This window comes from Mirounga leonina, unplaced genomic scaffold, assembly GCF_011800145.1.
Source record: "Mirounga leonina isolate KUSES-001 unplaced genomic scaffold, KU_Mleo_1.0 Mir_180, whole genome shotgun sequence".
NCBI classification, from domain to species: Eukaryota; Metazoa; Chordata; class Mammalia; order Carnivora; family Phocidae; genus Mirounga; species Mirounga leonina.
The window spans coordinates 28,102,672-28,126,791 of record NW_023270469.1 but is presented as its reverse complement, the minus strand read 5'-3'; the positions used below and the strand labels follow the sequence as shown (position 1 = coordinate 28,126,791).

At 54.4% G+C, this 24,120-nt stretch overlaps 1 protein-coding gene across 1 annotated transcript in view; it reads left to right on the top strand.

Moving 5' to 3' along the window:
* The first annotated feature begins 1,106 nt into the window (after nt 1-1,106).
* Nucleotides 1,107-24,120, top strand: part of SLC6A2 (solute carrier family 6 member 2) — a 46,575-nt gene continuing 23,561 nt past the window's right edge. Inside the window, exons 1-4 of the mRNA XM_035025188.1 lie at nt 1,107-1,181; nt 1,609-1,933; nt 13,501-13,632; nt 15,518-15,755. Coding sequence (XP_034881079.1) covers nt 1,660-1,933; nt 13,501-13,632; nt 15,518-15,755 — 644 coding nt within the window. The 5' untranslated portion in view covers nt 1,107-1,181; nt 1,609-1,659. The remainder of the gene's footprint in view (nt 1,182-1,608; nt 1,934-13,500; nt 13,633-15,517; nt 15,756-24,120) is intronic.

The window sequence follows — 24,120 nt, the reverse complement described above, 5'->3', positions numbered from 1 at the left end:
CAGACAAACAAGTGAAAGAATGCGTGAACACCAGGGCCAAATGGCTCCCTCCTTTACTTGTTTAAATGTTGCCTTCTCAAATTCCCTGACCAAACTGCATCCCCCCTCCCCCTCACCACCCCTCAACCCCTTACCAGGCTCACTTTTCCCTTTGTACGTATCACCTTCCCACACACCGTACAATGTGTCTATTTATTATGCTTCTTTTCTCCCCCGCCCGACAGAATGTAAAGTCCACCCTGTCAGGGATTTTTGAGTTAACTTGTGCAGGAATGTCTCCCAAGAGCCTAGAGCAGTGGCTGTCACATAGCAGGCATATGTAGGAACAGATGAGGAAGAGGTAAATGAACGCGTGGATAAATGAATAACGTTCTCAGCCTCATGGAACAGGAGTCACACCCTCTGTGTAACAGAGGAGGTCAGGGCTGGGGTGTGACCTTTCAACTCCGAGCCAGCCAACGCCCGCCAGCAGGTTTGCCAACCTAGGCAGGCACCGAGCAGAGCATTCCCGCTTTGTTGATGGAGAAGCTCCGCAGGGTAGTTTAAGTGGCCTGCGGCGGATGACAGCGCCGATCCTGACTCGGGTCATTTGCGCTCCCTGGTCTTTTCCCGGCCCCCTCTCAGACGCGACTCTGACCCCAGTTCTGGGCGTCTCGCTCTCTTCCCGTGGTGGGAAGTCAGAGCCCCGTGCCCCCGGGAGCTGCGTCTGGCGCGCCGGTGCGTGCTGGCAAGTGAGCGGGCGCCCGGGTCCCCGAGTCGCCCCCCGAGCCCGCGCCGCGCCCCCGCCCCTACCCAGCCCCGGCCGCGCTGTCAGTCCCCATTAGCGCTAACAGGCTCCAGACGGAGCGGGCCCGGCGCGGGCTTAATGCAATCGGCGCGTTACCTGGGGCGCAGGCTACATTACCAGGCCGGCCCCCGCCCGGCGCGGCCAGAACCAGCCAGCCCGCGCCCCGCCGGCCGCCCCGCGCCTCCCGCGCTCCTCCGGCCGTGCCCCAGCGCCACGCGGCGGAGCCCAGCCCCGGCCCGCGCCCCACAGCGCGCCGCGGCCAGGCCGGGCACCCGGGATCGCGGCGCTGCCGGACACGTGAGTGCGCCCTGCGCGCCGCCTGGCCGAGGTGTGCCGGGGAGGCCCGGGCTGCGAGCGCAGAGCGAGAGTGGCAGCGAGTTTGAAGTGCAGAAGGGTGAGTGTCCGGGAGGCTCCTGGGGCTGCGAGGCGGCACCGATCCGAGCTGGGGGGCAGGGGGCGGCAAACGGCACTGGCAGGGTCCCCGCCCCTGGGAAACCTCAGCCTCCGCGTGTCCCAGCCCCGCCATCTGGGGGCGAGAGGGAACGGGCGAATGAGGGAAGCGCTGCGGGGTCCCGGGCCCGACCCACGGGGCGGACGGGGGCGGTCTCCACCTCTCGGTTCCGTCTCAGTTCCGCCCGCCACTACCACTGTTTCCAATTATTTTTTCCAACAGACGCGCTCGGGTTTGGGGGAACCCCACGTCCGCCCAGTGCGCGCTGGCCGCTGTGTCTCCGCGCTCCCGGGAGGTCCCGGGAGGTCTCGGGAGGCGCAAGCAGGGCGGGATGGCTTGATGACCGCATCTTTTCCTTTCATCCGCGCAGAGCCTCGGCGTGCTCCCAGTCCCGCTGACGTTCCCCTCGCCAACCGCACCCATGCTTCTGGCGCGGATGAAGCCGCAGGTGCAGCCCGAGAACAGCGGGGCGGACCAGGGGCCCGAGCAGCCTGTGCGAGGGCGCAAAGCCGCCGAGCTGTTGGTGGTGAAAGAGCGCAACGGCGTCCAGTGTCTCCTGGCGTCCGGCGCCGACGACGAGCAGCCCCGGGAGACCTGGGGCAAGAAGATCGACTTCCTGCTGTCGGTGATAGGCTTCGCGGTGGACCTGGCCAACGTGTGGCGCTTCCCCTACCTCTGCTACAAGAACGGTGGTGGTGAGCCCCCTGATGGGCTGGGGGTGTGGATGAGGGAGGCTACCCGTCCGCAGCAGCGGCCGGGGATAGGGGCTGGGATGGAGAAGCTGGGATGCGCGCAGGAGCGGAGGAAGCACGCGAGCGAGTCTGGAGCGCAGGAAGGGTCTCGACAGGGCTCATGGAAATAGAAGTGGAGGCCCCGGTGGAAAAGGGAAGTGGAGGCTTGCCCCTGGACAGTGATAAGCGCATGGGTGGAAGAACAGAATCTGGGGCCCTAAGTTGGGTGAGAAACACTGATCTTTTGATGGTTCGCAGGAAGAGAGGTGCAGATCTGGAGAGCTCTGGAAGGGGCACCAGAAGTGCACAAGATGTGACAACCAGGCACACAGGGACCCTAACTCCAGCACTCTGAGCCTTAGGGCAGGGACCTCTGGGCCAAAAGGGGAGAGAAGATGTGGGCTCCCTGAAGGCACTTGGGGGGCCCCACACTCTTGGGGACAAACACTCTGGAAAAGAGACACACAGAGAGAAGCTAGTGTCAGAGGGAACTCCTCTCTCAGGATGGTGGTTGTGTTGCTGGAGGCGCTAGGATGCGTCATTAGGTACCAAGAACTGGCCTAATCCTGGAGGCAGGAGGCCCGGCTGATGGGGATGAAGCCTTTACCTCCGCGGGTCCTGGCCACAATGCAGGGTAGAGTGGGAGAGGGGCCTGGAGAAAACTCCAGTGGAAGCAGCCAGGCTCTCTCCTCTATCCCGAGCCAGGTGACAGATGACCTACCTGCCTGGGATGCCAGTCTAGAGACCAACTTCGGCTCATTCAAAGGGCAGAGCCCTGGAAGAAGGGGCCTAGGGGTGGGGCACAAGGTCCTAAGACCGTAGCTCCTTCTTGAGAGCCTTTGTTCCTGGGTGCCCAAACCACCCCAGTCTTCTGCCCCTTGCTGGAGTGAGTTCAGGGGTGCCCTGCAGGGAGCCTGGGAAAATGGCAGGGAGGAAGACGTTGGCAAAGGGGGGCCCAATTCTGGAAACTTCTATCCACTGGGTCATCCTGCCTGGCAGTGGCTCTAGCTCATGACTCCAGGTGGTCAGAGGCAGGCAGGGTGAGGATTTGGAACCCGGTAAAGGGAAAGCTCGCGACTGGTGCCATAGGCTCTGGGACCTAGCTGTTTGCTTTAGTGCTTGCTCTGGACCCTCACTCTGGTTGAGAAATGGGAAGCACTATCCAGAGGGGACACTCTCCCTTGGTTGGCTGCTGCAGCCTCTCAAGAGTCTCTGGTTGACCTTAAGAATTCTGGCCCTTTGGGCCCAGGGAGGGAGGAAAGGCAGATCCCACGTATTTTTAGCAGGTGGGGAGATGACGAATGAAAGACAGACTGAGACCCTAAGATGCGCCATCCAGCATGTCCTCAAGGGGCTGTCCGAGACTGCGTGTCCCTAGACAGCAGGAGGCCCTCTCATGAATCAGCAATAGTTCTCAGGTTCCTCTCGGTGTGAGGCACAGTGCTAGGCTCTGCAGGGGCCCCCTACATATATTCATCACCACGTCTGCCTGCCAGGAGCTTTAGTCACCTAAAGCGTCACGCCATTACACGCCATTTCCACTGTTGTAAGTGTTGGTTGAAACTAAATGCACCCCAGATGGCCAACTGGACACATTGGCTAGATGGATATTCTAGAGCTCCCACTGACACTTCGAGCTCCCAGGGCCATTGCCATCAACTGTGAGCACCTGCTGCATGCACAGTGATACACCAGGTGCTGGCGGGGGGGGGGGGGGCGCGTTACAAACACAGCCAATTTGTCACAGGTTCCGATTTCTAGGCAAACTGGGCGGGAAGCTCCCTCTCCTTGGTCCGAGAACCCTGCATATCACCCACCTGAGTTGTTTGGTCATTTATCTCTGTGTGTATCGGTCACCCAAACAGACGGGGGCACATCGAGAGCATAGACGGTGGCTTTTTCCTGCCTCTATTTCGAATGCTCAAAATAAGGTCCAGATTCTAGGAATGTGGTAGAAGGTACCCAACAGCCTTCTATTGAATGAGTAAATGAATGGAACGATCCAAGCCCTAAGGCCTATCCAGAGACAGCGGGAGCCCCCGGCAGTAGCTGACCAAGAGAGGGCGCTCGCTCTGCTGGGGTGGGGCCGGCAGGCTAGAGGTCAGCGGCCTTGGCTGTGGAGTCCCGGCTTCCAGCTTCTGCCAGCGGTACTTTGGGCGGCCTCTCCTGCCTCGATGTCTCCATCTGTCAAATGGAAAGAATGGTTTTCCCCTCAGAGGGTGAGCATGGGATAATGTGATACAAGGCTCATGGAGAGCCAGACAGGGACTCTGGCCCCTAGTAAAGGTAACTGTTACTCTTCCTTAACCACATTTTGATGATGTGGGAAATGGCTGGGAGAGGTGACAAGTGCTCTAAAGGCCTGAGGAGGGGCTGCTTGGGAAAGATGGGGAGGTGCACTGTCCTGGGAGCTTAGCCCCTCAGGATGGGAGGTGCATGGATAAGCCTTGAGACGGTAGGAGGCATTCTTGTTGTTCGAGAATGCACTTGGTATATCATCTCAAAGATGAGGAGTGCGGGCTTGGCGGGAGGGCAAGCCAGCAGAGCTAAGGGCGGAGAGGCAAGTTGGGGCCCGGCCCTGGAGACCTTGAATATCAGGTTAAGGGGCAGGGAAGTTGTACCAGTGAATTTCCACTTGTGGTTGACCCAGGGTAGCTTCACCCTCCATCTCCGAATTCGAAGGCAGCTCCTTTTCTGAACTACCCCTCAGCCCTCTGGGGGAGCTCAGCTGGCCCCTTCGGACCTTCATCTCTGCTGAGCCCTCCTGGCTGGCTCCTTGGAGATCAGTTCTTAACCCTAATTCTAGAGTCAGCCCCTGAGATGGGTCAGCATGTTGGCAGGTGGGTATCCTGTGATTGTGGAAGCAGCCCGAAGACCCAAGTTTGAATCCCAACTCTGTTTCTCTGGGCCTGGCCCAGCCCCTCTCCCAGCCCGAGCTCCCCGCTACAGCTGGACCCCCAAGAGCTATCCTTCTCCGATGACCTGGCTCAGCGCCGCACCCAAGCCAGGACTCCGCCGGCCTGTGATTTACTAGCCCGGGTGATCTTCGGGTGCCAGTTTGAACGTGGTAACCTCCAAGTCTGGCTGTGCACGCTGGCGCAGACCAGAGCATGTTGTGAAATGTTAAAGGTGCCAATAGTTTAGGACCCCGGCTGATACTTTCTGAATAAATTCCTGGGAATGATCAGCCTGTCTGAACGTCTTCCCAGAGGCCAGCTGCTGGGCCACACACGTGTGGGATGCTACCGACGGGGAAAGCCAGACTTGGAAATTCCACAACCTTCTCAAATAGAGAGACAGTGCCAGGCCGTGGGGGCTGTTTTCAGGGTGTTAGAATCTCCCCTGCACCTGTGGTCTTGGGCTTGGTGTGGGCTGGTCGCCGGGGAGGCGTGGGCAGATCGCCTGGGTCTCCACGTCTGCCTTCCTTGCCAGGAGAGGGGTCTTGGCAATGGCTGTTTCTGTTTGAGACGAGTACTGTGGTGTTAGACACGTGGTCTCCGGTTCAGACAGACCTGGGTTTGAATCTGAGCCTGACACTTCCTGGAAATGGAGCCCTGGACTCCTCCTCTCTGGGCCTCAGTTTCCTTGTGCAAAGAAGGAGAAAGTTGTTTGATTATTTTTTCAAGATTTTATTTATTTATTTGACACAGAGAGAGACACAGTGAGAGAGGGAACACAAGCAGGGGGAGTGGGAGAGGGAGAAGCAGGCTTCCTGCCGAGCACGGAGCCGGATGTGGGGCTCGATCCCAGGACCCTGGAATCGTGACCTGAGCCGAAGGCGGACGCTTAACGACTGAGCTACCCAGGCGCCCCTTGTTTGATGATTTTTAATTGCAGGCTAGACCCAGGAGTACAGTGGGGTCCTGAGTTTGGTGGGAGCAGAATTAATTCTGGGAGGAAATTAAGGAAAGGGAGTCAGGCTGGACAGCAGACACACCTCGGCCTGGGGAATCGAGAATCAAGAGCTGGGCTGTGCTCTGTGTTCTGAGAGTCTGACCTCCTCCCATTGCTCTTTGCTCACCTGGAAGATGGGGATTAACATTCCTGCACAGGGGCCCGTGAGATGTGGTTCTGGTCCCGGATAGGGTTCTTCTCCTTCCCTAGTATGCTGAGGGTGTCAGGTGCCCATAGCCCATGAGGGTGGGAACCTTCTCGGCCAAAATACCTGGGCTTCTGGAGGCTGGATGTGAAGTGCTGGCTGTTGCAGAGATCAGAGGTTTGCAATCTCAAGTGCTCTCACATCCGGCCTGGCTGTAGGAGGCCGTCTACACCTTGAGCTTGCCAAACTGATTGTTCAGCTCAGGTGCATGGGGCCCTCCACTGACGAGTTTGCAGAACAAGTTGGTGCTCATCGGGGACTAGAGCTGAGTCTTGAATCTGGGATCATCAGCATGATGTGGCTCATTGCTCTGAGCTGGTCAAAAAGATCTAAAGAAGCTGTTTCCAGCAAGATGGGATTTCACGGGGATAAAAGTTACACCCTTTTCTTTGGTCCCAGACCCAACTGCCTAAGTAAGGATTAGGTCACCGTGCAAGTGGAGGAAGGCCCTGGGACTTTCATTAGCCACATCCTCCACGTGAGTCACTGCTGGGAGCCACTTACTGCACAAGAAAGCATTTCCAACATGCCCACCATATGCCAGGAACACAGAGATGAGCAAAAGGCAACCCCTCCCCCTTTAGGGAGTTCATAGTCTAGGGTAGATATCCTAAAATGTAACGTCATCTTGGATTCTGTTATTGGAAGTATCATACCCCGAATGAGGGAGATGAGGTTCTACTATTCTTTGTGGGTAGCATTTCCTTCCATAATGTAGTTCTGAGCATCCAGAACACCCTTTTCTTGGTTCATTTTAAAGAGACCAGGACCGAGATGGAAAACCTCAACCTTCAAGGAGCTCTAGGGAAAGTCTCAGCTTCATTAATAAAAATCAGGCCAGACCCTGCAAAGTTGACAGCAGAGGAAGAATTGTTACATGAGGAGCACCCCAACATTAGTTCCCCTGAGTTTCACCCACAGGGACCTCCTGAAAGGAGCCGGGGGTGTTCATCTATCAGGAAGTGGGCACGTTTCCTCGCTGGGGGTGTTCCCTGGTCTCAGAGCCAAGGTCAACTCAGAGATCAGCTGGAAGCACCTAAGCTGAATGTGTAGGTCACTCTGTGGGGAGCTCCCTCCTGAACAGCAGGCATGTTCCCATGCTCCCGGCTGATCTCAGTGAAAGGCAGGAGTCCACAGCTGCAAGACTCCACTTGGGCGGAAGTTAGGGGGATCCTGAGGCCCGTGGGCAGGGGCCCACTGTGGTCCTTGAGGCCCCTAAAGAGAAGATAAGTCTTGTGGGGGAGGAACCACGAGGCGTCACCCCATGGTTCTGATACCCTACCCTGGGCGGAGTCTGTGTTGACAAACTTGAATGATCTGGGCTTGGTTTTGTGTAAGAACTGGAGCGTTTCGCTCAAGGAATGGCCACATGAAGCCAGCTGTTTAGCTGGCGAAGGCTCAGAGCGGGGATGCTACAGTGGACGCCCAGTGCGCAAAGCATCGCTTTGGACAAGACCGATCCGTTTTGTTCTCCGTGGCTCTAAGGCCAGAAGGAAGGCGGAGGGACAGGGGAGGCTGCCGGGGGAGGGATTGAGGGAAGGGGTGCTGGCCAGATGGAGAGGTTGGCCACCAGGTTCAGCAAAGCCTCAGCTGACCGTGGGGAACTCGGAGACTGGGGTGGCTCCCCCAGACTTGTCCTGAGTTGAGGTGAGGAGGCTGGGACTATGCCCTGATGTCAGTTGGTCAGTGGATACAGCTGTCTTGGGAAGGGGACGTGGCCTTGGTTGCGGTGGATCTCTTGAACTGAGGCACTGGCCAAAGGCCTAACGATTGAGGGCTGAGCAGTGCTAGCCGCGGGGGAGCAGCTCCCTCATTCGTGAGGGGCTTCTGGACAGCACTGTGGGAGCCCTTTGTGGTCATGGGGCTGGCGGTGGCCTGGGGGGACCCTTGACCCTCTTCCTGCCTGTGGTCCGCACACTCTTCTTTGGCCGCAAGGGAGTAGCCAGCCTCCCTTGGGACGGGGACATGAGGCCCCAAGGGACTGCCTCAAAGCCCCTCCGTGTTGGCGAGCCTCCAGCAGGCGTTCAAGGCTGTGCTCTGTGAAGGACCCAGCCACCCTCAACTCCACGGGCGATGGCCGCCTTGGCGATTTCCAGTTGCGTGCGCTGTCCTGCGTGATGGCAGGACATGATTCTCGTGCACAGAGCACCTCCTGAGTGCCTCCTAAGTGCTTCTCCTCCATCATTGCCAGTTATCGCAGCAAACTGGTGACGCGGAGCCTGTCCTCCGCGCTTCCCCACATGGACCAGCGCTCCAACTCCCCAGGCCCCAGTTGGGTATCGACCTGGAGTCAGCAGGCCCCACAGGTTCAGGGGTCTCCCCACTTCAGATGCCGGTCAAGGTCTGCGGCTGACACCCGGCTGTAAATCAGGGATTTCCAGGATCCCCTCGTCAGGTGCAGTCATTGGCTATGGCAGCTCCTAGAACTCAGGGAGGCACTGACTTACATCTTCCAGCTTGTTATAAAGGGTATGAGAAAGGATCCCGAGGAGCAGCCAGATGAGGAGGTACGTGGGGCAAGGTCTGGAAGAGTCCCGAGCACAGGAGTTTCTGCCCTTGCGGAGTTGGGGTGGGTCCCCCTCCTGGCACGTGGATGTGTTGTCCAGCTCAGAAGTTTTCCGAGTTCCGTAGTTCAGAGATCTTTATGGAAGCTTCGACACGTGGGCATCATCGGTTTTAGCTTCATCTCCAGCCCCTCTTTCTGTCCCGGAGGTTGGAGGCTGGGGCTGAAAGTTCCAAGCTTCTAATCAGGGTTTGGCCTTCCTGGGGACCAGGCCCCCACCCAGGAGCCCACCAAGAATTATCTCATTAGAACAAAAGATCCTCCTATCACCCAGAAAATTCCAAGGGATTTAGAAGCTCTGTATAAGACATTCCTATCACTCCCACTTAGAAAATTTCGAGGGTTTTTAAGAGCTTTTTGTCAGGAACGCAGAGCAGAGACCAAATATCTATATATCACATTATGTCACAGGGGGTCGGCCCTGGGCCCTGTGCTTTAGAGAGCCCTGTTCAGCCCTCCTCTGCTTCTCACCGAGGCCCGGGCCTAGGGAGCCTGCCCGCCCAGGACACTGCCTCCCCCCTGCACCACTCCAGGTACCCAGACCCTGGATGTCCCTGCGCAAACACCCCAACCCCCTTCTGGGTCTTCGTGGACCTCCCACCTCATTCCTTCTCTCATGTGGGCTGTGCTGCAGGTGTGCAGGGCTCGGGTCCCAGGAGAGGCCAGGGGCCCACTGTCTGCAGGGGTGTGGACAGAGCTTAGACACGTGGATGCAAGAGTCCACACGTGTGTGCAGAAGGCCTTGCATGTCATTGGACAGCGCTGAGGTGGGGAAGAAGCAGGGTGCGGGCAAATGGGCTCCCCCCCATGCTATCACACTGCCGTGCAGAGCCAAAAAAAGGGAGGATTCCAAAATTGAACCTTATAATAGAACCGTCATGGAGGTCTAGTTGTCGCGGTAAGAAGACAGAGCATGTTCGATCTAAAAGGTATGGCCTGACGTGTCGTGTTGAAAAACGTGGCCACGTGGGGTGTAGATCTCCATGTGTACTCTTGCCCCCGAACCCACCCGTGCACCTGTGGGGAGCGGCACTGTCTCCTACAGAAATCTCACCCTCTCTTGCACCCTTATGTCTACTATGCCTTTGGGGTGTTCGGGGAGGGGGCACAAATCTGGCTAAGTATCGGCGTGGACCGAGGTTTCCATGGAGATCTGGTGAAAGCCAAGGGCAGTGACCATCCATAGCTGAGCTATGGGCACCAAGGAAGTAGTTTTGTGGGTTTTTACTTCTTGGTATATCAGGGTGTGGCCAGAAGGCACAGTTTGAGGAATCCGGCCCCCAGCAGTCTGGGAAGTGGGTTCAGCTAGGTATCAGGGGACCCTCCTCTCCTTCCTGCAGCCCCTCCCTGATCACACTCTCACCACCTCACCCCAAATCCCCAGCAGGCCTGCGCCCTACCACCTCTAGCTGAGCCCCCTATAGGCGTTCGCTCTCCTTTCCCGAGCTCCTCCTCATTTGCCCTCCTCATCTGCCCGGGTGCATCCCACTCGGAACTTAGTGACCACTGGGCTCCCCTTCCTGAGGACTGCCATGGCATATGCACAGAAGATTCCAGAGCCCCTCTCTGACCAGTAGGGTTCCTCTATAGTGGTGGGGTGTCAGGCAGTGTGCACTGGGCTAGAGGTGCTGGGACAGATGCTTTTCTTACTAAATTCATCCAAGGCCATTTGTCAGAGTCCCTTTTACAGCTGACGGTTCTTTTCCTCGTGTGTTTGTGGGCGTCAGTGTGGAGTAGGATCCTGAGTGTGCACAGGTATGCATCTGTGTACATGCATGTGGGCTGAAGGCTCAGGAGGTATGCCCCGTAGGGGCTTCTCCAGGTCTGCACACCAGCACCTGCACAACCAGAGCATTCCAGAATCAAGACAGGATAGTGGGCTGTGGCCCCTGAGGTTCTCCGCTCTCAGGACCCATGCGAGGCTGCTTGCAGCTGTTGCAAGGGACGGTCCTACACATGAAGATGTAGCAGGCCGGTGAGAATGTGGTGGTTATAGGCCTTGCAGGACAGTAACTTCTAGAAAGTTTGCAATCCAGCCTCAGTTTCTCCAGGAGCTGCTGCAGGCCTGTTTCTAAGAGAGGCCTCCTCAGCTGACCTCAGTCACCCCTGAAATCCCTTTCCGGCTCTTCAGCTCTGCCCCAGCTTCCTCCAGATCTTTCTGCAAAGGGGTTTGGGCCAACTAGCTGGTCAACGTCTTCTTTGAGAATAAGGCACTGGCCACAGGGCAGCTTTCTGGTTTTTAGCCACACTCAGCTGTTTCATCTTTCTGGAGGGTTCTGGGCTGTTGCCTCCTGAAGTGGTGGCCGGCCCACATCAAATGCATTCAGGAGAAGAGCCTCGGGCTTGTGCAGACCCATCCTCTTCCCTCCTTCTCTCCCTTGCTGGGACTCCCAGCCAGGCACAAGAGGAGATGAATCTCAGCCTAGGCAATCCACCTGCCTGTTGGCAGGTGCCACCCAGAGGTGTAAGAGTTGAGAAAACTGGCCCAGGTGAGACACCTGGTTAGCTGGTTGACATTGCACTTTCCCTTTTGTTGTAAAAAAAGAATGTCCTGTCAGCAGAAGCAAACTGCAGGGCCGGGATCTGAGCCGTGATTCCCGGCTTTTTCCTTCCCCACTGTCCCTTGGGCCACCGACTTCAGTCTTCAGACCTGTTCAACAGTTGGATAGCTCTATGTCCTCTCCTCTCTGGCTGCTGTCTGCCAAGGGCAGTGGTAGGTGGCCACAGACGGAGTGGGGCTCAAAGAGATCCAGGTTTGAAACCCAGCTGCATACTTCCTAGTCTGGACAAGCTACTTGACCGAATTAGTGGTAACTCTCTCTTGGGGATGGTTTTACATGAATAATTAGTGTGTGGCTTAGCATGTAACAGGTACTGACCAATGTCACCACCACCAGCTACCTCCGTCAGCATCGCTGCCCCAACCGGGATTGCCGTCCCACCGTGGACAGACGTGGGTTCATGTGCCAGATCAGCCCTCTCTGTGTGGGAGAGGGGCAGGGGCGGAGTTTGAAAGCAGGAAATGAGGAGGGATCGAGAGACGTGGGCGCCTGGGCATTGCAGAGAAGTCAGGCATGGACCAGGGGATGGAATATCGGGCCAGGGTATGACCAACAGATTAGACGGCTAAGCTGGCTCCAGATCCCCAGGGTCAGAACACCCTCCCCTCTAAGACCCTGTTTAGACTCATGGCCTTCACTGAGGCTGGAATGTTCTGGAATCTGCAAAATATGTTGGGAATGGCTCTGGAGCTCTGGAGGCAGGCAGACCTAGGCCTGAACCCCACACCCATCACTGACTGGCTGGGTGACCTTGGTCAAGTCACTTGATTTCCCCAAGCCTCAGTTCCCTCCTCTGAAAAATGGGTCAATCAGATTTTTCTGGGTAAGTCAGATGGGATCCCAGATGTCCAGTGCTTAGTGTCTCCTCGATACATAGGAGGTACTCACTTTCTGGTAGTTTCTTTCCTGTGCCCACATGCTGATCCATCTCTTGCTACAGAAGGGAGAGGTTTCTGAGTACTGAGGCCAACACTTCATGTTTTGTCCTTAAGAGCCCCGGGCTTCCTGAGGAGAAGCCCTGGGAAGAACGTGGAGATTGACAGTCCGTCCTGGGCGTGTTTGACCCGGGGTGCCATGTGACTTCGCCATGATCCCCTGTAAAATCGAGAACCATCTCTGCATCTTAGAGTTGATGTGAAAATGGAATGAGACCTTGCCCGGAAAGTGCCTGGAACACAGCCCAGGACGTTCCAGTCCTCATGCTACCGTCATGAAATATTTCCCAGTTTCTGCACTTTGCTGGTGTGGGTGGGCCAGAGAGCGTTTGGTTTCCAAGGTTACGGCATCTTAGCCAAAGGCCAGAGGCGGGGATGAGGTGCACCTCCAGCTGCGTCAGGGAAAGGAGTTGGCATTTGGCTTCGGTCCCGCTTGTAGCCGGGGCTGACATGGCACGTATCCCAGTGAGTCACCTCGTGACCTCAGAGCCCCCGTAAGCTCACCCCGGGGCTGCCGGGCACACGGAGAATCGTCTCTGAAACTCGCCCATGTCTCATCCCACCGGCAACTCTCTCAGGGATGAGTCGCTGCCCCTTCCTTGCCAGGGGCCCCCTCTAGTTTCTGCGATGCTCTGGGTGGGCTCCTTCCCTGCTCAGAGACTTGCTCCGGGGTTTACTTACCTTCAGCCCCTGTAGCAGGGCGAGCGAGCCTGACGCGCTGGAAGACCTGAATGCGAGTCCCGCTTCTGTCGCTTACAGGACTGATTCGACTCTCCTTCTCTGCCATCAGTTTCCTCCCGGGGGTGGGGGGACATAGCGACCCTGTCTGATTATGACTCTTAGTGAAACTAAGAATCCAGTGACCTGAAAATGAGACATATGGAAGCAAATTTAGAAACTCAATCATAGGTAACTTTGGGCACTGTCTCTCTCCCTCTCTGATCTCAATTTTCTGACCTCTACATGGGGGCCTTGGGGCGATCGGCATCCCCCAGAGCGACGGTTCGCGCAAGGAAAGGTTCTGCAGTTAGAGGAATCTGGTGAAGGCTGTACCTCTAAGCGTCCTCGAAGGCCAGAAGAATCCTGCAAGAAACAAGCCCATTCAGTTTTGATGAAGCCAGATTTTACAGCTCTGACCACAGAAGCTCATTAGCATGACTGATGGTTATTCTTGGTACCCCCACAATTATCAGTGTGGCAATTACTTGTATTCGTGGCTCTGTGTCCCTCTATTTATCTACCACAAAAAACCTTCGGGAAGTGGCCCGGGAGCTGGGGAATGAGGACCTTGAAGCTCTGGCAGGCGCTCTGAGGGGCAGGCGCAAGGCTGGGCACGGGTCTGGGGGGTCACGCGCTGCCTCTGTGTCCTCCAGGTGCCTTTCTGATCCCATACACCCTGTTCCTTATCATCGCCGGGATGCCTCTGTTCTACATGGAGCTGGCCCTGGGCCAGTACAACCGAGAAGGGGCAGCCACAGTGTGGAAGATCTGCCCATTCTTCAAAGGTAAAGCATGGGTCGGGGGGAGTCCAAGGTTATCCAAAAGGTTTCCTCGGTGCCCCTTGGAGAAACTGCTCCAGAGGTGGGATCTGAGGTAGACCAGCTCTCGGGCGGGGGTGGGGTTGGGGTTCATGGACATTGGCACGGTCAAGAGCATTCACCGCTCAGAGTTAGATGGAGAGCATTTGGTGTGTCAGGAACAGCTTAGTCTAGAAAGTCTAGAAACCTGGGGACCAGTCCAGCTTCTACCGCTGAGTGACCAGAGGGTGTCTGGGAGTGTCAGAAGTACCCAGCGCACCCCACTCTTCTCCGCTCACGCTCCCATGGCAGAGACATGGTAAACTGCTCATGGGCCTTTCTGGGCGCAGCTAGAAACCTGTCTCACGGTCCTTAATCCAGCAACCACCACCGATTGATCACGGTTGGGAGACGTGGTGAAGCCTGCTTGCATTTGGGGCTTGGGGCACATCTGGAGAAAGTAGCCATAGCAACTGGCATTTCTTGGCCCCTGTACATCGGTGAGAAGGGCATGGAGTCAGAATTAGTGCCTCCCAAGCGCTGGTTAGTGACCCAGGCCCAGATGGCCCCGAGGGCGGGTGTGATTCCTGTGCGCCTCTATTCAGGTGGCACGTGTCTCCTGACCACCTTCTCTGTACTTGGTCCTGTAGTGGACACGGGCTGGTACAAGAGGCTTATAAGACATGTGTATTAGTTAGGATTTTTTAGTTTAATTCCCAGAAATCCCACTCAAAGTGGCTCTCATGTAGAAGAGGATTAATTGGCTTATGATACAGTGAAGTCCAAGGGTTTCTGGCTAGCTTCGGGTGCATCTTGATCCAGGTGCTTGAATAAGATGACCTGGAATCTCTCTTCACCTCTCTCCATCGGAAGTCAGCGTCAGCATCCATCTCAGGCATGTTCTTCTCAGGTGCCAGCAAAATGGGCCATCGGCAACAACAAGATGACCTCCTACCAAGTTTAACAGTGACACAAGAAATCAAAGACACCTTCTATCATCCTTAAAGATCCCAGAGAGGACTCTCATTGGCTTCGTTTGAGTCATAGGCCCCTCTATCAACCAGTCCTTGTGGCTCTGGGCAAGCAGAAGTCTGAGTGGCCAGGCCTGAGGCATGTGCCTATAGCTAGGTTAAGGACGTGAGGGATTAGCCTTACCCAAACCTCACATGCTAAGAATGCTTGAGGCTACTCCCTTAGAGCAATGCTGCACAGGCAGGAAGAAATGTCTACTCGAGGCAAAGGCCTAGAACTAGCTAGCCCAAGAGGAGCTCCCTGTATCTTCAGGCAGATGGGATTGGCACACGCCCAAGGCAGATGGTTGAAAGTAGGGCCCAGTGCTCATCAGGGAGTTTGTTTGGGGTTCCCCAGAAGCAGGTCCTGAGACAAGGATTTGTGCAGGGAGTTATTTTGGGAGGTGATTCTAGGAAGGACTTGTAGGACCCAGAGAAGGGGAGTCAGCCAGTAAAAGGTGTGTCATCAAGCTCATTCCACCGTGGGCCAGGGGCTCATCCCCCCGGGGAGAGAGCATTAGTGGGCCTCACTGTTACTCCGCCCCAGGAGTGAGGGATGCGGGATACTCAGACTCCAGTGCCTTCATCCACTCTGGTACTTACATCCGGCGGCTGCTTGGGGGCAGTGAGGGCCTGGCCCTTCTGGCCTGCCTGATGAGGGGGCCGAGGGGCTCCAGGGGCCAGAGAGAGCACTCCGGCCAAGGGCTGGTGGGTTTCCACGGCCTACGGGTTGGGCTAAGGAGAAGGAGGGGCGGAGGGGTCGGGTCATGCCATGGTCGGAGCTGGCTCCCCAGGAGACGTGAGAGGCTCTGGGATGGGGCCTGGGGAAGCCCCCGCCTGAGCCCGCTCTGCCCCCCGCGCAGGAGTGGGCTACGCCGTGATCCTCATCGCCATCTACGTTGGCTTCTACTACAACGTCATCATTGCCTGGTCGCTCTACTACCTCTTCTCCTCCTTCACCCTCAAACTGCCCTGGACTGACTGCGGCCATTCCTGGAACAGCCCCAACTGCACTGACCCCAAGCTCCTCAATAGCTCCATGCTGGGCAACCACACCAAGTACTCCAAGTACAAGTTCACGCCCGCAGCGGAGTTCTATGAGTAAGTCATCAGCCGCGTGTCCTATTCAAATGGGCACACCAACCCCAAAGGCTAAGGAAAAACCCCAGCCCTGGTTTGTAAGGTGTGCTGAGCAGCCAGCACCTGCTAGGAGCTGAGCATCCGGCCGTGGACAGGGCAGTGGCGGGCCCCATGTTCACGGGAGAGTGGGGCTGGGGAGAAATGCACGAGTCAGCAGGTAGGGAAGCAAGAACGTTTTAGAGAGTCAGCGTGCCCTACGTGAAATGAAACACATTGTCGGGAGTGTAAGTGCTTTCTTAAGGAACTAAAACCAGGTATGTGGTAGAAAGGGATGTTGGGGGGAGGGAGGAGCATTAGTTCAGGTGGTCAGGGAGGGCTTCTCTGAGGAGGTGACATGAGAACTGATGAAGCCAGTCAAGGGGACATGTATAGGGGCTCGGCCGATGGAGGTGTAGCTTGGACCCGAGCGGAACTGACCTCGAAGCTGTCTCTTGGCCGGCCCCATGCTGCTGTCTCTCTGGGATTCCAGCGGGGTGAGGAGCTGGGGCTTGTGAGTGAAATTTGGGAGGCAGGAGGCAGGCCAGCTACGTGCACCTCAGGAGAGGTATTTGGACCACGTGTGCGTGAGAGTCACCGACTGGTAGTAGAAGACAGAACATCTTTTTAAAAAGACACTTTTTTAAAAAAAATATTTTATTTATTTATTTGACAGAAAGAGAGACAGTGAGAGAGGGAACACAAGCAGGGGGAGTGGGAGAGGGAGAAGCAGGCTTCCCGCGGAGCAGGGAGCCCGATGCGGGGCTCCATCCCAGGACCCTGGGACCACGACCTGAGCTGAAGGCAGACGCTTAATGACTGAGCCACCCAGGCGCCCCAAAATGACACTTTTTATATTGATACCATTTTAGACACAGAAAGTTATAAAAGTAACCCACAGAGCTCTTGTATACCCTCCACCCACTTGGCTCCTTATAGAACCAGAGTGCAGTGATGGAAATCAGAAAATTAATGTTCATATGCTGTTAACTAACCTGCTAAATTCAGACCTTTTTTTAAAGTTCATCAGTTTTCCCACTCATGTCCTTTTCCGGCCCAGGATCTGCTTCCCCTTAGTCTCCAATCTGTGGGAAGTCTTGGGTCTTCCCTTGAGTGTCATCTGTACAAGAGCCCTCCGTGTGGATTGGTTTGCTCTTTTCTCCCGGTTAGACTGAGTTTAGGCATTTTGGACAAGAATACTGTAGAGATGGTGCTACGTCCTTTCCAGTGCGCTGGATCGGGGGGTGGTACATGATGCCAGTCTCTTATTACAGGGACGTTAACCCTGATGGCTTGGCTAAGACCATAGCAGCCAGCTTCCTTCTGTGTGGAGAGAGCATTATTCCTTTCGTCATTCACAAATGTCTTCCGTGGAGCCACTTGAGGTTATCTAAATATCTTGTTTCTCATCATACTTCGACCCACAATTCTTGAGCATCCTTCAATGAGTCTTGCAAGCAAAGATGATTATGATAGCGTTTGTCTGATGGTGATTTTTCTATTCCCATCATTCCCCCTAGATTAATTGATTGGAATTCTTTTGTAAGGAAGAGTTGTCCCCTATTTATTCATTCATTCGATCACTCATTAATTCATTTTTTTGAGATACAATTGACATGTAACATTATATTAGTTTCAGGTGTACAGTGATTAGAAACACATATATATTGCAAAATGATGACTACAGTAAGTTCAGTTAACATCCATCACCGCACATAATTACAAATTTTTTTCCTTGCGATGAGAACTTTTCAAGATCTACTCTCTTAGCAACTTTCAAATATACAGGATAGTATTGTTAACTGGAGTCACCTTGCTGTATGTGACATCCCCAGGACTTATTGATTATATAGTTGGAACTTTGTATCTTTTGACCCCCCCCCCACCCTGTTTGCCCACTCCCACCCCTGCCTCTGGCAACCACCAGTTGATCTTCTTTATCTATGAGTTTGGGTTTTTTTTTTTAAAGTTTAGGTTCCACATATAAGTGAGATCATATATTATTTGTCTTTCTCTGTCTGACTTATTTCACTTGGCGTAATGCCCTCAAGGTCTATCTGTGTTGTCACAAATGGTAGGATTTTCTTCTTTTTTATGGCTGAAATTGTGCATATATACCATGGTGTGTGTGTGTGTGTCACTTTCTCCCCCCCCACACACACGGACACACAAACACACTCCATCATTTTTATACATTCATGCATCCGTGGATGTCTTGTTCCCATGTCTTGGCTATTGTTCATAATGCTGCAGTGAACGTAGGGGTGCAGGGATCTTTTTGAGTTAGTGTTTCCACTTAAGTACCCAGCAGTGGAATTGCTGGATCATAGGGTAGTTCTATTTTTAGCTTTTTTTTTAAAAAAAGATTTTATTTATTTATTTGACAAAGAAAGAGAGAGCATGAGCAGGGGGAGGGGCAGAGGAAGAGGGAGAAGCAGACTCCCCACGGAGCAGGAAGCATGACATGAGGCCGATCCCAGGACCCCGGGATCATGACCTGAGCCCAAGGCAGATGCTTAACCGACTGAGCCACCCAGGCACCCCTATTTTTGACTTTTTGAGGAGCCTCCATACTGTTTCCCACAGTGGCTGCACCAGTTTGCATCCCCAACCCCAGTGCATGAGGGGTCCCTTTTCTTCATCCTCAGCTCTTGTTATGTCTTGTTTTTTGATGGTGGTCATTCTAACAGGTAGGAGGTTCTGATAGCTCATGGTGGTTTTTGTTTTTTTTTAAGATTTTATTTATTTACGAGAGAGAGAATGAGAGAGAGCATGAGAGGGAGGAGAGTCAGAGGGAGAAGCAGACTCCCCGCTGAGCAGGGAGCCCGACGCGGGACTTGATCCCCGGACTCGAGGATCATGACCTGAGCCGAAGGCAGTCGCTTAACCAACTATGCCACCCAGGCACCCCTCTCATGGTGGTTTTGATCTGCATTTCCTCGTTCACTCATTTATGTATGTACAGGCTCGTGGATGGTTATTTTATTCTGTGGTTTTAAATCCAGAACCACTGACATTTATTTTGCGGTTCCCTTGAATCCTGTCATCCTCTAGTCTATCCTTTTATGTCTTGAGGTGGGTGATGGTCAACTTGTCTTCAGCCACCTAGTGGAAAATGTTTGCATGGCGGCGGCAGGCTCCTGAGAATGGAGCATGGACTGTCTTTATTCCTGGGTTGGGGGGGGGGATCCCCACTTTAACAATCTCCACACGAGTGTCAGCAGATAGGCAGGAAGTCCTGTTACAAGCCGCAGCGTGGGACAGGGAAATGCCACTGGGACCTCACTGTCAAGGTGCACGTGGTCTGGAGTAGGATGTGGCAAACTTTCTATAAAAGACCAGATGGGAAATATTTGGGGCTTTGAGGGCCTTCTATGTCTCTTGCCTATTCTGCTTTATTTCCTTTTATCCTTTCAAAAGATAAAAACCATTCTTTTTTTTTTTTTTTAAGATTTTTTTTATTTATTTATTTGAGAGAGAGAGAATGAGAGACAGAAAGCAGGAGAGGGAGGAGGGTCAGAGGGAGAAGCAGACTCCCCACGGAGCAGGGAGCCCGATGCGGGACTAGATCCTGGGACTCCAGGATCATGACCTGAGCCGAAGGCAGTCGCTTAACCAACTGAGCCACCCAGGCGCCCCAAGATAAAAACCATTCTTAGCTCACAGGCCACAAGCCTGGATTTGAGTTGGGGGCTATGGATTTGACTTGGGAGATTCCTGGTCTAGAGTTTCTCTATCTGTGCAGTTCAGTGAAGGAGCCCCATGTGGCCAGTGGAGTCGTGGAAACGTGGCCAGTGTGACCGAAGAGTTACATTTTTAAATGTTACTTAATTTTCATCAATTTACCTTTAAAGAGTTGCATGTGGCCGTTGGCTACCACCTTGGACAGTTGAGGTCCAGAGGATGAGATAAAATAGATTCATAAAAGACAGAATGCTAGGACCAGCGTCCATCAGTCTGACAGATTCTCTACCCCAAGGACCTGGGAGTGAGTCCCGATTATCTGGAGATTAGGGTTCCTTTAGGCCAGTTTCCACCCCTGCCATCTCAGGGTGATGGGGCCAAGGAGATACGGTTTGGTTAAAAGTGGCCTCTGGAAAGTCTGCTGCTTCCTGGAGCTCAGGGGAATTAGGGGCTCAGGACCCACACCGACCCTCCATGAGCCCTTGCAGCAAATTTGCCAAGGCTCCCCACCCTGCATGCCCTCCTCCCTCCCTCTGTGTATCCTATGGATTTCCAGCAGGCACCTGCAAAACTATGTAGGTTTCGGAATCTGGTGGGGAGAGGGTCCATCGTTGTCATCAGATTCGAAGCACATCTGCAGGCCCCCAAGGACCGAAGCATTGCTGTTACTTACAGTGAACATCTGTTCTCACAGCAGTGTCCTTCCTGTCTCCCTTGCTGTCCCGTGAACAGCTCCTCACTCACGATGTGCATCCAGCTTTCTGCTGACTTTCTTGGATGCATGACTTCAGTGGAAGCTCACACCCATCCCATGAGGTTTCTGTGACTCTTTCCCTCAGTGCACACACGAAGGGGCTGTGAACATTAGCTTCATTTGCAGATGAGACCGTGAAGCACTGGCCCACGGCCCCCACGGCCCATGCTGTGTCGAGCCCAGATTCGGGCCCAGACCTCCGTGAGTGAGCACCTGCTTCCACTTTGCCCCTACGAGCACCCCTCTCCTCACCCCAGCCCCTGCCTTGCTAGGCAGTGAAATCCAGAGCCTGCCGTCCTCCTAACCCCTGGCTTGTATTGCATTCTCGCCATTATCAATGGTCATTATTACTCAGAAACATTGTCATAGTCACAACTCACATTTGTCTGGCTTAGGATATGTCCCTGTCGTTGCGCACCGTGGCTTTTCATCCTGACCACTGTGGTCTAGAATTATTCTTGTTCTATGCCTGAGGGAACAAACAGGCCCACGCAGGAAATGACTTGTCCAGGATCATGCAGTTTAGAGGTGGCATCTGAAGTGGGTTTGAACCCAGGCAGTCTGGGAGGAAAGGCCAAGCTCCCAGCCCAGTGGAGCGATTCTGAACCACGTGGCGAGCTTTAAAACACACAGATGCCTGGACCCTATATCCAGAGACCCTGATTTCGTGGGTCTGGGTGCAGCCAGGGCATGGGGACTCTTATGAACAGCTCCTCGGGAGACTCTGATGTCATAGCTACTCTGCTTTCCTGTCTCAGAGCGAGATTCTTCCTGGTTCAGGCTGACATCCCAACAGGGTCCTGTCGTGGGAAACCGAGGAGTGGGGCCTCAGAAAATTCCAGAACCTTTGGGGAACTTACAGGTGGAGGTTTTAGGCCTCCGTAGTTTATGAGTGTGGTTTGGACCAGAAGGCAGCAGAGGAGGATGGTGCTGCTGATACAGGCCATTGGCTCCTCGTTCTCCCCTTCATCATCTCACGCTAAAGGAAAAGGCAGGATTTTTCTTTTTGCTCTTGGCAACCCTTGTCCTTGTAAATTAAAATGGAAAACGATAGTGTCGGTCGTCTCTAGTCTAGTCATTATTTGGTTCCTTTGCTGGCGTCTAAATGGCCAGCAGGCCTGCCCCAGCGGAGACCCCCACCCAGCAGGAGAGAGAGGCCAGTTGGGTTTTGAGACCCAGATTACTTCAGCTACGGCCCTAAACTTCTTCCAGGCTTGGCTCAGCTGTGAGCAGAATGTGGTGGAGGAAGATGACATTCTTCCGTGAGCGGGTCCTGGGGCCTGGGGGCCTGGGGTGGGGAGCAGCATCCGGGGCTTCTTTCAGCAGCTCTGTGCTCCGCAGGGCTCACCCCCGGCCCCGGTCCCCGCAAGCTTTCCAGCACACGAGCCAGGCACCACGCATCTCTTCACACCCAGCCCCACCTAGTTTGCAGAGATGGCAGAGGTCGAAATTACACCTATCTCCCAAATAAGAAGGTGGTGGGTCAGTCAGGTTTTTAAGGAAGGGGCAGAGCTGGGATCCCAGCCCAGGTGGTCTGGGCCAAGGCTCCCACCCTGCACCCCAGGCTCTCTTGTCTTCCTCCTCCATCCATTTGGGACCTGCGTACTGGAGTCTCTGTGGGCGGGCAGAAGCCCTTCTATGCACCTCTTTCTCACCTTGAGCTGCCTTTTCTTCGAAGTCACTAAGTCAGGAGCCGCTACTGGATTTTTTTAATGGCACATGGCCCTTTTATTTCAGTGTTTCTGCTTTAAAAGAGTCACCCCATCTCAATCCAGGGAGGCAGCAAGTAGGACTCCCAATGCCAACCCTGAGGAGGCCAGGTCCTTTTTTTCTCTTTCCCCAGAGCCTGCTGGCCAATTTTGTTGCCATCTTGTACTCATTTAGGCTGATGATGGATTGAAAACATCATCCAAGGGAACAAAACCGCTATTCTCCCCAGACCCCAGGCCTGAAGCCAAGCAGCCAGCAGCTAAAAAGAAAGGCTGATGCTCTGTAACTTTATCTGTAAAAGGGCACCCTTGGTGAACATGCTCGGGACGCAGAAAACGTCTACCCCCTGCCTGTCCCTGGTGGGGCAGAGAAGTCTCCCTCCACCCCAGCGCGAATCCTCTGGGCTCAAATGTCAAGGAAGAAACTGAGCCCATTTGGCCCGCAGACTTCGGAAAACCTGGACCATATACTTTACAATGATTCATTTTCATTAAACTGCTGGAAAAGTACAACAAACCCCAGTTAGTTGTGCTAACCCCTGAGGCTTGAGCCTGCTGGGGAGAGAGGCTGGGTTCACATTTCTTTTCCTGGGAATCCGCTCAGGAGTCCTGCCTTTTCACTGGCGAAATATCTAGGCGAGCCCCGAGAACATGAACCTGGTCTTCACATGCACGTGGGGACCTTTTGACCCTCTGGCTGGACACTGGCGTCATTTTAGCAAGTTTCAGGCCAAGTACAGTGGGTCCAGTGCCTTTTATCATCATTTTAATAGTCAAATGGGCCAGATGGTTAGCGACACCATTCAACCCTCAACCCATTGAAAACAATGAAGAAGGAGAATGAAGAGTCAGATGGCTTCAGACCTGATTCTGGTTCTCTATCTTTTTGGATAGGCCCACCCTCTCTTCTTCTTCTTCTTTTTCTTCTTCTTCTTCATCGTCGTCATCTTCGTCTTCGTCTTCTTCCTCTTCCTCTTCCTCTTCCTCCTCCTCTTCTTTCTCTTCTTCTTCCTCTCCTCTTCTTCCCTCTTCTTCCCTCTTCTCTTTCCTCTTCTCTCCTCTTCTCTCCTCTTCTTTCCTCCTCCTCCTCCTCCTCCTTCTCTCTCCTTCTCTTCTTTCCCCTCCTCCCCCTCCCTCTCCTCCTACCTTCCTCCTCCCCATCCTTCTCCCCCCAGCCCCTTCTGTCTTTCTCTAGGGCATAGGAGAAGAGCCTAAGTCAGGGCATCATTTTGAGTTGACACTAGCCAGGCACATAAATCGGGCCAGGAAGTGTGTTCTAGATGGAAAGGAACAGAAAGTTCCAAGGCCCAGAGCAACATGAGCCTCAGATGATGGAGAAATGAGAGTGGCTGGCCATGGCCAGGAGTCCAAGGAATGGTGAGCTAGGACAGGGGATGCCCTGGGTAGGGGACAGTTAGGAAAGGCCTCAGGTTCTGGAAGGCTTATGTTTTTATCCTTTGGACCAGGATTTCATAACCTCCACATTTTTAGCATTACAGGCTAGGAAATTCTCTGTTGGGGCAGGGTTGTCCTGTGCACTTGGGATGTTTAGTAACATCTCTGGCCTCTGCCCACGAGAGAGGAGCAGCATCTCCCTCCACTCCAGATGTCACAACCCAGAAATTGCCGAACATCCCTGGGAAGCTGGGGCCAAAACTGCCCCAGGGAGAAGCACTGATGGAGGTGATAAAGAGCCTTTGAGGACTCGGGTGGGAGAGGGACCGATTAGGACAGTCAGATGGATGGTTCTACAGCAGCCCAGACTGGAGTTAAGGGGCCGTGGAGAGACTTGGGTAGTGGGGATGCAGGGAGATTTCTGTAACAGTCCAGGGGGAAGAGAATGTGGGTCTGGCCTGGGACACGGCTGAAAGGGTGGGGACGTTGGTAGCAGACCAGGAGGCAGGGTTAGGAGGGCCAGACCCAGAAGTTGATTGCATGGGGCAGATGCAGGTGGGTGGTTTAAAGCTACAACGTCTGGTGGGGGGCCTCAGGGATGGGGGCCGTCCGGGGAAGGGGTATGTGGGCCTTTTTGGGCCACACAGCTTTGCCCATTCACTCATACTTGCTCACCTGCAGACACATACGCCCATCCACATCCCCCTCTGTCCCTCTCTCCCTCTGCCACACCTCTGCACCTCCTCTCAGCTCACCTGCTCCCCCACACCTGGCAGAGAAGGTACCAGCCACCCCCCTCCCCGGGAAC